Source organism: Ipomoea triloba, chromosome 7, assembly GCF_003576645.1.
Source record: "Ipomoea triloba cultivar NCNSP0323 chromosome 7, ASM357664v1".
Taxonomy (NCBI): domain Eukaryota; kingdom Viridiplantae; phylum Streptophyta; class Magnoliopsida; order Solanales; family Convolvulaceae; genus Ipomoea; species Ipomoea triloba.
Window position 1 is genome coordinate 18,125,097 of NC_044922.1, and position 15,026 is coordinate 18,140,122.

A 15,026-nucleotide genomic window follows, 5' to 3' on the forward strand; every position below is an offset into this window, starting at 1 on the left:
TATCTTAATTATAAAAATTCTACCTAATAATTTTAATATTACAAGGGACACAATAAATATCATCATAAAAAATGTTTAATAATTGTCAATTTGTATTAGGCAATAAAAACTAATACTTAATTATTAAGTCAATTATAAAATCTTTTGTACAATAGACACATTATTTTTAACTATTTCGGTTTAATAATATTATTTATTATTTATAAAAATTTAAAGTAATAATTTTAGTACTACGGATGCGACTAAGGATTATTGTAATCATTAAGGATATGTATTTAGCTTAGTAATAAAGAAACACTTAAAATATGGTAATCAATTAGTAAGACAATTATATTAGGCAATCTAATTAATAATTTACTTTTTAAATTATATCATCTTTTTAGTTATAAATATTTTCCTAAAGCATATACACAAATTATACTAATAAATATAGAGTTAAAAGTGTGTGTATATATATATATATATATATAAAACCATAAAAGTATCATAATAATTAAATGGAAGAATGAGAATATAATTTATTTTGTACTAATAATATTATATCTTAAATATAAAATAAGTATATTATGCAATTTTGTTAATAGATAATTAATATTTAGGTACTTTAATTTCGGCAATTATTAAAAATTAATTTTTATGTAATATATATATATATATATATATATATATATATATATATTTATTTATTTATTTATACTTATGTTATAATACTATAAGAACGTACAAAATAAATTATTATTTCTATTTTTCTGTGTAATTAATATGGTAATTTTATGCTACTCCCTCTCTCTATATTTTTTATATTAAAGAATAAAAATATAATTACACAATATTTTTTACAAACATAATTACACAAAATTAGTTTAATTGACTAATATTTGTTATGGTAAGTATATTAATAATTACCATAATAATAGNTTTACCTTACGATATTGTATGGCATATATATATATATATATACATACATACATACATACATACATACGTATACATATACATACATATATGCTTTCCTCCTCATTTTCTTCTTCTTCTTAACTTTTTTATCCCTTTTATTAATGCCTAATAATAATTACCATAAATACTTATTAATAAATGTAAATTTATATTAGATAATTATATTAATTATTATTATTTATTAAATAAAATATAATTTATGTGTACTATCTTAATTATANTAGTATAATTACCTAATAATTATTATGATAACTAAAAAATTAATTATACATATATTAGTATAATTGACTAATAATTGTTATGATAATTAGGCTAATAATTATACAAATATTAATATAATTATATTTAAACATGGGTTGTTTGATTTTTATTTTTTAAGTGTATATATATATATATATATATATATATATATATATAATTAAGAAATTAATTGCACATATCTTAGTATAATTGACCAATAATTCTTATAGTAATTAAGCTAATAATTATATAGATATTACTATAATTACAATTAAACATGGGGTGTTGGATTTTATTTTATAATTACAATTAAACATGGGGTGTTGGATTTTATTTTATAATTACAATTAATTTTTTGATTATATATATGTGTGTGTGTGTGTGTGTGTGAGAGAGAGAGAGAGAGAGAGAGAGAGAGAGAATCATTCAATATTCTGTGCAATTGCTATGGTAATCTTTCTATATATATTTTTATACTTAAGGTATAAAAGTATAATTGTACAATATTAATTTAATTATTATGGTGATTAATGAATTAATTGCATATATGTTTGTATAATTGGCTAATAATTATTATGTTAATTAAGTTAATAAATGCATGAATGTTAATATAATTATAATTTAACATGAATCGTTGAATTTATTTTTATAATAATTAAAGTTAATTCATTTAGACATGGAGGATGGGTAAAAAAGNATTTTATTTTATAATTACAATTAATTTTTTGATTATATATATATGTGTGTGTGTGTGTGTGTGTGTGTGTGTGAGAGAGAGAGAGAGAGAGAGAGAGAGAGAATCATTCAATATTCTGTGCAATTGCTATGGTAATCTTTCTATATATATTTTTATACTTAAGGTATAAAAGTATAATCGTACAATATTAATTTAATTATTTGATAATTATTATGGTGATTAATGAATTAATTGCATATATGTTTGTATAATTGGATAATAATTATTATGTTAATTAAGTTAATAAATGCATGAATGTTAATATAATTATAATTTAACATGAATCGTTGAATTTATTTTTATAATAATTAAAGTTAATTCATTTAGACATGGAGGATGGGTAAAAAAGTAAAGGCGATATGGTGAAAAGAAATATACTTACAGTATAAAAGTATAATTACCTAATAATAATTACTTAATAATTATTATAGTAATTAAGCTGAACATGAGTTGTTTTATTTAGTTTTATAATAATTACAATTAAATTATTTCTATTTTTAACCATATTTATTTTAGTAATAATATAATTACACATAGATTTTTTCAAGATAATTCCAGACAAACGAGTTATATATTGTTCAATTAATTGAATGATACCTTTGCATTAATCTTATAATTAGATAAATGTATACTTTCAAATATTAAAATTGTTTATAATTTCATTTTTTATTTCATTATCTAATTATATAATTAAAAATATTTATTCGTGCATCGCACCGGTAAATTGAGTGGAGCGAAATTGATTTTTCATATTGAGTGAGAAGGGGAACGGTCATGGTAGATGTGGGTAAATTATGCTATATATGTACCTGGGTCGATGTTCATAATTTTAGAACTCTATGTTTACAATTTAAAAAAAAAATTAAATGTATTTTTTTAAATGTTAATAAATGAATTAGCTTATCCAATGCAGATTTTTTTTATTCCAAGCTATATAGTTTTCATCTGATTACCATATTATTTGCAAACATCATTATTTTACTCAGTCTAACTATAACACATTAAAAAAATAAACCAAATTAATTACACAGATAAAACCCTAAGGATAAATAAAGTATAACCTAACGAGCCAAAATTTGACATATTTAGGTACAATTATAGCTCTTAACACATTATATTGCCCAATTATTAGGCAAAAATACACAACAAATCAAACATACCCACAAATCAAACATTCATGAAATAAAGTTAATCTATACACTTAAAAAACAGAGCTAATCTATACATACATGCTTTAGAAATATCTTATAATCCATGAAGTACTAAGGTTCTGGATATTTTTTTTTTTTTAAGTTCTGGTTATTTTACTCCAGTAATTCTGAAATAAAGCACTATAAAACTATAATTCTAGATAATTTACTTTATTAGTGATGTAAAATAAGTATAAAATTTTACAATAACAATATATAATATACTACCAATTTTGTATACAAAAAGGTTTTCAATAAATTCAAAACAGTTACATTGATATACTATTATGTTTTCTTTTTATACAAAGATGACAAAATTGCTATATATTTACATAGAAAATATATCATCCGCATAAATAATTTTTATAACTGAGTTGTTGGGCAACGAGATAATTAGCCCAATTAATACAAATCATAAATATTGATATATAAAATGTCTAAAGTTTTAGCACTGGATGCATATAATTACACATTGACTATTAATTGGGCAATTATTTGCTCAAATTCAAGCAATGATAACATCAGAAAACATAATCGACCAAACTCAATTATTCAATTGCACTATATAATTCTTCCATTTTATAATTTACATAATTGTATATCAATCTAAATATTCTTAACGTATTATAGCAAATCCATTCCGTGCAACGCACGGGCGAAAATACTAGTTTTTTATAAAAACATTTCCAAGCATTTTGTCAGCGAACTTATTAAATGGGGACTTGAACTAAATATGGAATGCTTGCAGTTATCACATATCAAATTTCAAGATGATTATGACTTTTCTTCATTTATTCATTCATTACAAATATGCCCAAAATTACGCAAGCTTGATATGAGTTTATCAGTAATCTTCATTTTCATTGATAAATTATTTAATGAAATTGTAGTTTCTATTAAATGTTGTTTCTATTATTGTTTCGCATTACTTAATACAAGGTTATACGAGTGTAAAAGATGAATTGATTGAGGCTTTGTGTGTGTGTGTTTTTTTTCTTTTTAAGTTTGATGCAGAAATCTCTAAATCTATACTTCGAGAGGGACTTCAAAGTGCAGCCAAAATGCTTAAAATGCTTCACACTTTGAAGCTTAGATCATTCAATGGGTCGAGGTCTGAGTTGCGATTCATCATGATGCTACTTGCTTGCTTTCCATCACTTCAGAAGGTTGTCATTGTTCGTCGGGTGAAGTTTGACTCCAGCAAGGAGTTTAAAATCATGCAAATGCTTTTACATTTTCCTCGTGCATCAAAGAAAGCAAAAATCATTTACATTTAAGCATGTTATTATATTTTTATTGAATTGAATTTATGCATCTCTTTGATTCACACTCTCTATGTTCAATGATGTGAAATGGACTAATGGTTAGCACGAGTATCCTTACTTGTTGAATCTGCTAGCACACAACCCTTTTTTGGTTTTGAATTCATCTTAGGGTGCAAGTTTTCTACAAATATGTCAAAGGGAAGGAAACAATCTAATTGTGCTTTATAAAAATATAAGATTTTTTTTTCAATAATGATGATATAATGTCATCATTCCACCAAGGTGAATTGTGTAGAATGCAATAGAAGAATTGTGTATATGAAAAGTTTAGTATACATCATACTGCTTCAATTCCTCTCTTTATATGTGGAATAGTACTAAAAAAAAAGACTATTTAACTGCACAAAACTCTGAACTCTTATCTAGTATGATAAGAAACATAGCATTATAGACTCTAATAAGCAAATATATATACTTAAATTATTGTGAGTATAACATAGTAACAAAATGGCGTTCCTTTGCACTCGCCAATTGGGTCCAATTGTGAATTTGCTAATCACTTGCAAGGCTAGGTATATGTTGGATTAGATCAATAGTGGAACAATCTTTTGTTTCATTTTTATAGAGAGTAAAATAGGGATGTGGATTTCCTTACAAAACACCTATACTTTCCACTAAATAGTCTTAGAGTGATTACTTCCCCGTACAAACTTATACAACAAATTCTTCAAGAGGGTCATCTTTGTGTGGTTCACCACAAACGTTATTATGTAGTTTAGTTTTCTTTATTTTCTTTTTAGGTTTCCCCGGTACGTCCCTTTGATCCCAAAAAAAAAAAAAAAACATTCATTAGCATGGAACTCCATCACCTTTTTTTTTTGAGCACTACTGGCTCCGTTACAATGTAGTATCTGTTCATAACTACTTTCTCAACCTACTAACACTAGACCATAAGGGCTTGGCAACTCTATCACCTTTGAACGTTCTAAAATACAATGTATTTATCGGAGTCTTTTTTTTTTTTGGAAATCGAAGTCTATTTGAAATTTTTTGGATTTGATTCAAAAAGATTTAGTTTTTTAATATTATTACAATGGGAGCCAATGAGAATCTTGTAAAACAATGTACTGGTTTTTACTAAACCGCTCGGTCCGGTTCGGTTTACAAGAATCTCGAACCGTTCGGTTTACAAGAATCCCAAACCGTTCGGTTTTGTATTAATATTTCGATTCATATCGGTTCGGTTCGGATAAACCAAACCAAATTGCCCACCCCTAAAAGTAATTCTACCGTATTGCAAATTTGAGAAGCTGCAAGGATGATAAAGATACAAGAAAAGATATAATTAAGGGAAAAATGTCAAATAGGCCGCTGAACTTTTACACATTGTGCAATTGAACCATCCAACAAAAAACGTGTGCAATTAGACCAATAAAAACTCAAAAGTTGTGCAAATAACATTTTTTTACAGGTTACTTACATGTTTCCAAAAATATGATGTCATAATTTCAAATTATATATAAAAAATTATTTTAATTATTATTTTTAAACATTATTTTGAAAAAAAAAAAACTTTTTTTTTAAATTTCAAAAGAAGGTGGCTGCTTCCACCTTCGTCCTAGGCAGTCATAGCTGCCCCTCCTTCCGATCTGAATCCTGATCAGCAAACACAATTAATCATATCCGTACTGGATTAACATTAAACTATGCTAATCTCCTGCATAAATCTAATCCCTTTCATCATCTTCCCGTGGGGGACCATGGTTCTTTCCAATTATCTTTAACATATCCCAAATGGATTGCATGTTTTGAGTCTCAATTGGGCGGTATTGACTCTATTCTTAGTAGTACTATATATAACATATCACAAATGGATTGCATGTGTTTGAGTCTCAGTTGGGCGGTATTGACTCTATTCTTAGTATTTTATATTTCTTTTTGTATTGTAAAAATAATCATAGAATTATTTTTCCCCTTCAATATTCTCTCTCTCTCTTTACTATCTCCCTATTTTCTTAATTTGTCTTTTCCCTCTCTTCTTTCTCGAATCTCCCCTCTTGTTCTTATTTATGGAGTGTACACGCCCACTTGAAATAGTGCTATCTTGATACGAGATTGTATCAATTGATGCTTTTATTACGATTACGAAGTTACTTCTTATAAAATATTACTTTGTAAATTATTTTAGTGATGATAATAATAATTATTATTATTGTTATTTATATTTATATTAAAATAAAATTATAAATTAAAATGTATAATAGTTATAAAGATTAATAATAATTAGCATATTAAGATGCAAACAAATAATTTTAACTTGAAACTCATTATAATAAAAATAAATACATAAATTGATAAATATGATAACTTTGAAATAAAAATAAATGAAAGAATTTTTTTGGATGTGGACTGAGCCAGACCAAGAGTTTATTAAGATTTATGGAGAACAAACTTGCACAAAATAAGGGTCCATAGCTCAGTGGTAGAGCATTTGACTGCAGATCAAGAGGTCACCGGTTGGGCCCTTTTTAAAAGTTAATGTTAATGTTACGCTTCGTTTTGTGTTTCTTCTTCGTCTTAGGGAAAAGAGAACGTAAAATAAATTGGCGTCGCCCGGACTTGAACCGGAGACCTTCAGTGTGTTAGACTGACGTGATAACCAACTACACCACGACACCCTCGTTTGCATGCTTGTGATTTTATATTTATATCTATATAATACAGATTCTAATAACACATTTCTATGCTTCAAAACGTTAAAGTCGAAGTCTAATATGACTTCCAAGATATTGTGATACACAATTCCTAAGACCTTATGGGAAGATTTCAATGCCCCATTGCAAGATTTTCCTGGAGAATTTGAGGGAAAAAAGTAGTACTCATTATTATATAAAACTTTCAGAAAATATCGTGACGGAATTTGAGGGGAAAAATATTATTTCTTAAATTATGAAGATAAAATCATGTGACATTTAAGAATACACAATAGGTATTCACTAATTCACCAGAAACATAAGAAAGTTTCAATCTTCTTGATGTGCTTGACACGTGTTTACCCTCATTTATCTCCAATGCAATTTGGAATTCCAATTGGGAGCCAAAATGCATTGCACGATGAAATTGATTTGCATGTCATTAAACATCGTGGGCCTAAGGGTAAAAACTTCACCAAATATAATATCAACAAATGCAGAAAACGTGCAAATATGATGAAATGTTCATCAAAGAATTGGAGTGGAGTGACCTTTGTGTTCTCAACTGTGGGTTGTGTTTAATATTTTGCATTTTTTTTTATCTACTCCGTATGTATTATTGGTTGATTTTCGTTTTATATGTCTAGCAATGGAGTGTGGTGGAGGGGCGCCATCCGAAGAAGGAATGAAGCAAAATGATGAGTCTGAAAAAAGAGAACAATTTATTCTTAGTAATTTAGGTATTAGTTATGTTTGAAAATTTTTCAATTTTCTTCATGCATTTACTTTGATTTTTGTATTAACTTTAATTTCAATAGAAAATCAAGTGACAGTTCCTTCCCAAGAAGAAAGGGGGAATAATATCTCATCCTATACCATTCGAAATACACAATCTTTTGCAGATGTAAAGGATAAGTCTGTTCAATTTGTTCCCACTAATTCAGGTATTGTTATTATTCTTTTTCACTTTATTTCATTGGTTCTGTGATGAGTCTGAAAGAAGAGAACAATTTGTTATTAGTATTTTAGGTATTAGTTATGTTTAAAAAAATTTCAATTTTATTCTCTCTTTATGCATTTGCTTTGATTTCTGTATTAACTTTAATTTTGATACAACTTGTTCCGATGGAGAAAGGGGGAAAAATTTCTCATCCTCTACCAGAGGTCGACCCTTTGCTAATGAATTTTTCTCTAATATGATAGTGGAGCAAAATTCTCAATAAACGTATTGATGACTCTATTTCTAAATACCTTTTTACCCCCTTTTTCATCTATTTTTGTGGTTAAGTGTTTATACTTGAGTGTGATTTGTTACTCGTTTATGTGTTTTTATGTTTATAGATGAAATTCTCCATAACGAGTAGTAAAGGAAGCATATTGGATTGCTTTGGATCAATTTTGGTAGATTAGCATCCCACTCAAGGAGAGAGAGGAGCAGCGAAGCGCGAAATAGAGCACGAAGAAATCTGGGAGGAACAAAATGGGGACCCACACTGCCCATGTGGGTCCATCCTGAAAACTGATCCGTGTCACCCAAATGGCCCCCAAGATGGGTCGTGTTGGAGGCCGTTTCAATCTGTACTGTTCTATTTAAGCATTTTTCTGCTGCATTTTTAGAGATTTCGAACCCTAGCTAGCTTAGAACTTCTCTCTCTTATTTCAATAGCAAATATTAGCCTAGAATAGCTTAAATCTACACTAGAGAACACATTACAAGCTTTATTTTGTGGATTTGGAGTGGATTCCACCAACTTTTTCTTCAACATTTAATAGTAAAGTTCTCATTTCCTTTTCTTCATCTCTTCTTAGCATTTATTGTGCATTTATGATTTCTTTGCTTGATATATATTGCTATGTTTATCTTACATATGAGTGAGTAGTCATTTATTTGGGTTAGATTTAGTGTTTATTGCTTCTATTGATGCTAGCTATATAATTATTGCATAAAGGGGATGAACACCCATTTAGGGTTCTTGAGTTTGAGTTGGGTTATAATTCTATCTTTCAATAATTATTGTGCCGTGATTGTTGCTTGTCTTTGGAAAGTCTTTCATCACAATGGGAATTGGATGGAAGACTTGAGCCTTCCCAATCTCAAACTCATTTTCCCTTCTATGGAAATAGGGGTAGATTGGGACTTACAAAGCTTTTGTTCTTAAAGAATTTGGGTTGATACACCATGAAAATGGAGCAACCCTTGTTCTAATCGTTGTGGAAACTTGGATTCTTTAGTGTTTGCCTCAAGAACCTAAGGTTAATGTTCTTCCCCCAATCTAAGTGTTAAATACATCAATAGAGCAATACACCTAATTAATTTAACCCATCTTTCCCAATTGAATTATCTCATAGCTTTAATCTTATTTTCCCTTTAATCCAAAATACCAAAAACATTCTAGTTTTAACTCCAAACAAAACATGATTTACTTGGATCATTATAGATTCCAATACTTTGGTGCCTAGAGTTTAGGTAACCGCTCCTTACGCGCCATAAACCTCAATCTCTAGTGGAACGACAATACACACCCATTTTCATATCACCCTACACACTACATCACGTATCATTAGGCGCACTTATGATAAGAAGTCTAAATACCTAGATATTCTAGGTAGATTGATAATAGATGATGTAAGTTTCTTTTTATTGATAAAATGTTTTATGTTTGATAGTAAATATGTTACTGGGTATATTAGGAAAGTGAATCGATTATATTGCTATAGTTTAAGTATAGAATGTTCAGCGTATCCCCCTTCTACGACAAAGTCTACTATTTATACTATGAGCATAACGGCTCTTCTTATGAGTGTAAAGGACTCCTCATAATGACGACCCTACATTTAGTGTTAGGTAATAATAATGGGGAGCTCAGCTGTTGGAGTAATTATATCTTCTCTCTTCAATATGTCGGTGTAACTACTATGTGACCGTTTGACTTCCATGTGTCCGCCTATTTGCCTGTGGTTTCAGGTCGAGTACTTACCCAATTACCCTGTCAATGTTATATTTTGTTTCTTTGTTCATGAATTTATTAAACAGCAGGTATGACTTTGTAGTTGTTGGCTTTATTGTAGGTTCAATTGTAGCCTTATGGGCGCCTAGATGCTGGCTTTATACCACAGGCCTATGGAAGGCAGATGAAATATGCATTGTCAAGAACCGTGTTGATGTGTAATTTTTTAATACTAAATATGCAAAATGTTAATACTAAATGTGCAAACCTTGTAACATCTAAAAATGACATATTTTAGTATTTAAGTTTGCATAGTAAAGTTGGTAATAATTATGAAAATATCACCGCATATTTTTTTTTTAATTTGATCTAGTGTGTTCAATTTTCCAAATGTAAAGTTAAGATTGATTCTTAATTTTCTTGTAAGAACTTGTTCTCATATGATCCCATACTTAGCTTATATATATTTCATGTATTACACGAGTGCGATATTAATATTTAGAGATTATGTTTTCATGTAGTAGAAATTTTAGAGTATAATAGAGTGATAGTAGTATACTTCTAATTTTTCCATTTCCATTTTATCATCTAGAGTTTATCACCTAATCGATTGGCCACTACATTCATCATACCTGTAAGGTTACAAATTATAAAATCAATCGTCAAAGCAAGTTTGTTGTGTAAATGTTGAATTGATCAAGTTTTACATTTTCTATGCTTTCCTAAATTCAATGTAACCTACTTGTAAATTAAAGATGCTATTTTGAAACTTTTGGAGGTATCATCACGGATACGTAAAATGTCATTGCCAATGTACTTTTTCAAGGTAGAAATGGTAGTTATATCCGGAGTTGCATGATTTGTTGCTCCGGTGTCTAGAAATCAAGACTGAGAATTTGACGAAGCGTCAGCACCCAAACCATTCTGAAACACCAAATTAGCCCGAAGACCCGGAGGAATAACGCTAAAAACAATTGGCTCCCGTGTGATCGAAACTATTACAAATTTGACATTTATCATCAAAGCGTCGAGAACAATTGGTTCTTGTGTGATCGAAATTATTATAAATTTGACACAGATAACCAAAGCGTCGAAAACAATTGACTCCCGTGTAACCGAAACCACATATGTAGTCCTAGAAGCCGACAGCCAACATACGCAGCATTGAATTAAAAATGGCGATGATCAACATATGTAGTCCCAGGCATGCAATATATGTAGTCCCAAGTTACCGGAAAAACAGTTATTATATATGTTTACTGCAAACAGAATAATATGCGCACACATATATACTCACAAAATGAAGAGTAAGAAAAGGTTGCACAGTTTGTTAACTCAACTAATTACGTGAGGTGAAATTTGTCACAAGAAAAAACAACATAATTGAATTACCTTATTGAATCTACTATACTAATATATATACTAATATAAGAGTCAAAGAAAGTTAGGCCTATAATGGGTAGAAAAAATGACGGTCGGATTATTAAATCAAACGGATGGTTCAAATTGTTCAGATGGTTCAGAAAGTTAGGTCCTAATTATATTATTATCCGTTAAATTTTTCGTTAAATATTATCTTTTCCGTTACTATTCCGTTAACTTTTAACTTGCCCATTAATTTCTATAAGTATGGTCTAAGGTTCGAACCTCATCCCAATCAAAGTTGGCATAATTGTTGTGCATATACTCCGAATATGTTATAGTATATTATTCAAAAGTAAGTATCCACTTTATTACTTTTATTAAATTAAATAAATTAGTAATTACAACAAAAAAAAAATACATATGCATTTCTTTAATTTATAATTCGATGTCTACAATGCCTTTATTCAAAAACAATATTCATTATAAAAAAATTTAAAAAGAGATATAATTTCATTAGTTATATTGTCTATATTTTCTACATTACAAAGATTCATTACCTTCAAATTTATTAATTAATTATATTTACTACATTGTTCATTTTTTTTACACTATATTGTAATTAAATATCAAAGTTATACTAAAAAATAATGTTATATATTTATTTACCAAGTATTATGTTAATAACATGGAAAACAATTTAAAAAAAAATTGAAACCAATCATATTAACTACTTAGGGATGATTTGTTGACAAAGAAGATATTTAAATAACTCAATAAATTGATTTAAAACTCATTATTAAAAATGTCAATGTAGGGCAATAGAACATTGTGACACACTTGATACATTGAAAAGATGTTGAGAGAACAGCATTGTTGGAATCAATCTTTCAAATTCAGAAAAACAAGAAATTTGAAAAATATCTACTTTTGCAACATTCATTAATCTTGTATGTAATATTGTGCATTCTTTAAATATATTAGAACTAATATAAATTTATAATTCATTCATTTTCTACAATTAACTTGTTTAGATTAAAAACAAAATCCGCATCAATCTTGACAACAAAAATAATTGATATATAGGATTGACCATTATCTCATTCGCGCAATGCGCGTGAAAAATTAGTATTAGAATAAGGGTCAAATAGGTCATTCAATTACACAACAAACTGCAATTAGACCATCAACTCAAAAAAATACAATTAGATCCCCAAACAATACAAAGTAATGCAATTCATTTTAAAATGACTTGTTACCATGAGGAAGGCGACTAGGTTGCCTTCTCACTGGAGAAGGCGACCCACTAGACCCACTAGATTGCCTTCACAGAGAAGGCGCTTTTTTTTTTTTTAATTAAATGATTATTTAATTTAAATGTATTAAAATAAAATTAAAAATTATTTTTAAATTCAGTAACTGCGACATCAACATGTTACCAAGTCAACCAGTCATTTTAAGTTGAATTGCATTATTTTATATTGTCCGGAGACCTAATTGTAATTTTTTTGAGTTCGATGGCCTAATTGCAATTTATTGTGTAATTGAAGGGTTCTATTTGACCTTTATTCCTTAAATCTTCTCTTAAATCTTCCAAGAAAGTAAAAAATTCATGGAAACACCATTGTGTTGAAGTCACAAGAAACAACTCATTGAGCAGTGATAACCCACACCATCTAAAGTAGTCACAACAAGTAAAAGCAAATAGAGGAGCATTCTTGGAGTCTATGCTTGTTGATTACAAACACCTATGCTGAACAACTTAGGAAACATTTCAACTTCCAACACTCCAAGTCTAAAACCATAACTTACATTTCTAAGTTACACCCAAATTGAACCCCCATGGAGATTCACCACACCATACTAGGTTTCTAAATGGCTAAAACCATGGGTATAAATCCAAATACTCCTGACGCTCATAGTAACTGAACCAGTAATTGCCCATGCAGACTATTTGCGCATTTGGAGATGCACGAGGGAAGCATTCCAACTTTCTTAGGATTTTGCTCATCTCAAAGACATTCATATCCCAATGCTTCAGAATAACAACTCTCTCTAGCGTAGGGGATTTCGAGAGCAGCATTTTCATAAAAAGCATTATGAGTGCGGATTCACGGAATGATTCAATCTTGATTGTGTTAAGCATCTTCAACTCCTGAATAACAAAGCAACCATCTGGATCCTCCAAAAGCTTTGAAGCAACTTCTTTGTCATCCCCCCAACTATCACTAAAGAAGAAATAAAAGAAACACACAACTATGAGGACATTTGAAAAAGAAAAAACAAATAATCAAGCATGATATATTGCCAACTATACTCAACCTCTCCTCCTCCACCATAATTCCTAGTTCACATAGGTTGGGGCATTTTTGAAGCAATTGCATAGCAACGGTGAGTTGCTTCCCACAACCAAAGCTTAATTCATATAGCTTCATCACTTGCAGATTTATTGCAGTTGGAAACATAGATACATCCATATACTTGAAAAATAGAAATAAATAAACAAAATTAGCCAGCACAATAACTTTAAAAAGCCAGAAGGTATAGAATTATATGTATCCATATATCCTTTTGCATAAAGTAGAATGAGTTATATTATCCTTTTGCATAAAGTAGAATGAGTTATATTCTCACCCGCAACGAAGCGCCACACAACCAAAGAGTCTTAATGGCTTTCAAATGTGGTGTCAGCCATCTGGACTCAACCACACCTCCAATAGAATGAATAACAGACAAGATTTCAAGCTTTGGAGGGCTAATGATCTCAAATTTATTGATCCCTAGACAAAGTTCGAAAGCCAGCTTCTCAAGTTTAGGAATAGTAATACTAGAGGCAATTCCATTAACACTGCGCTTAAATTGAACAGCGAAGAAAGCTAATGAAGTGGCATTGGAAAATATACGAACAGCATTTACAGGCAAATCAATTAAGAGAGCGTGGACTATCAGTCGCTTAATTGTCCTGCAAGATAGTAAACAAAATGGCAGCTTATATTCCTCCACACAACTCGGTAAGGATATGTTAAGTTCCTCCACCCCATTTCTTGATAGAAAAAGACACCACCTATCAAAATCAGTTTGCTGCGGCTGAGGATGATCACTTGAAATCTGTAGAGTAAATTTCTTAACCGGCCCAGCACGGAAAAAGAGGATATTATTGATTATGTTCACGAGGGTTATACCTTCATCATCATCATCATAGGATTCATAGCACTGTTCAAGAGTATGCAAGAAGTCCGAATCGAAGGCAAGCCTCCCATGCTGCAACCAAGTATCATTCCAGTGGGTCGAGAGCACAGTCATTCTAGCGGCGTCTTCGGTGGGCAAACACTCCAAAATTCTGTCCTTTACGTCTCCAGGCAGCTCACTTATCAAATCCCTACTTCCATCCGATACGGTTTTGATTCGCCGGCGTTGAGCCATTAAATAGAGGCGTCAGTACAAATCAAAACCTAAAATCCCTCTTATTCTTCGATTGCAAGATTTCGTAAATAAAAGGAGATTATGAAGAGTTGGGAAGAACAGAGTGATTGGGGGAAAAGTGAAAAGAAAGAAACCTTCACCTCTGTGGCTCTGTACCTCATCTTGGTTGGGGGAATAGCACCGGGTCCAAGCCCGATTGAGTCTGGGTTATG

General features: G+C 29.8%; 1 protein-coding gene and 1 non-coding gene across 7 annotated transcripts; both read right to left on the bottom strand.

Moving 5' to 3' along the window:
- Nucleotides 1-6,992: 6,992 nt before the first annotated feature.
- TRNAV-AAC lies at nucleotides 6,993-7,066 on the bottom strand. Its single transcript has one exon. It is a non-coding gene; the product is annotated as a tRNA-Val (tRNA).
- A 5,954-nt stretch (nucleotides 7,067-13,020) lies between these two features.
- LOC116024773 (F-box/FBD/LRR-repeat protein At1g13570-like) lies at nucleotides 13,021-15,026 on the bottom strand. Of its 6 annotated transcripts, XM_031265768.1 has the most exons (5): nucleotides 14,955-15,026; nucleotides 14,574-14,770; nucleotides 14,026-14,499; nucleotides 13,714-13,871; nucleotides 13,021-13,619 (listed from the first exon to the last, which is right to left on the bottom strand). In XM_031265768.1, the coding sequence occupies exons 2-5, from the start codon at nucleotides 14,667-14,669 to the stop codon at nucleotides 13,271-13,273; spliced, it is 1,077 nt and encodes a 358-aa protein (XP_031121628.1). In that variant the 5' UTR covers nucleotides 14,670-14,770; nucleotides 14,955-15,026; the 3' UTR covers nucleotides 13,021-13,270. The 6 variants fall into 6 exon arrangements, with proteins under 6 accessions (XP_031121628.1, XP_031121627.1, XP_031121625.1 ...); XM_031265767.1 differs by having other exon boundaries at nucleotides 14,026-14,770; XM_031265765.1 differs by having other exon boundaries at nucleotides 14,026-14,855; nucleotides 14,955-15,020.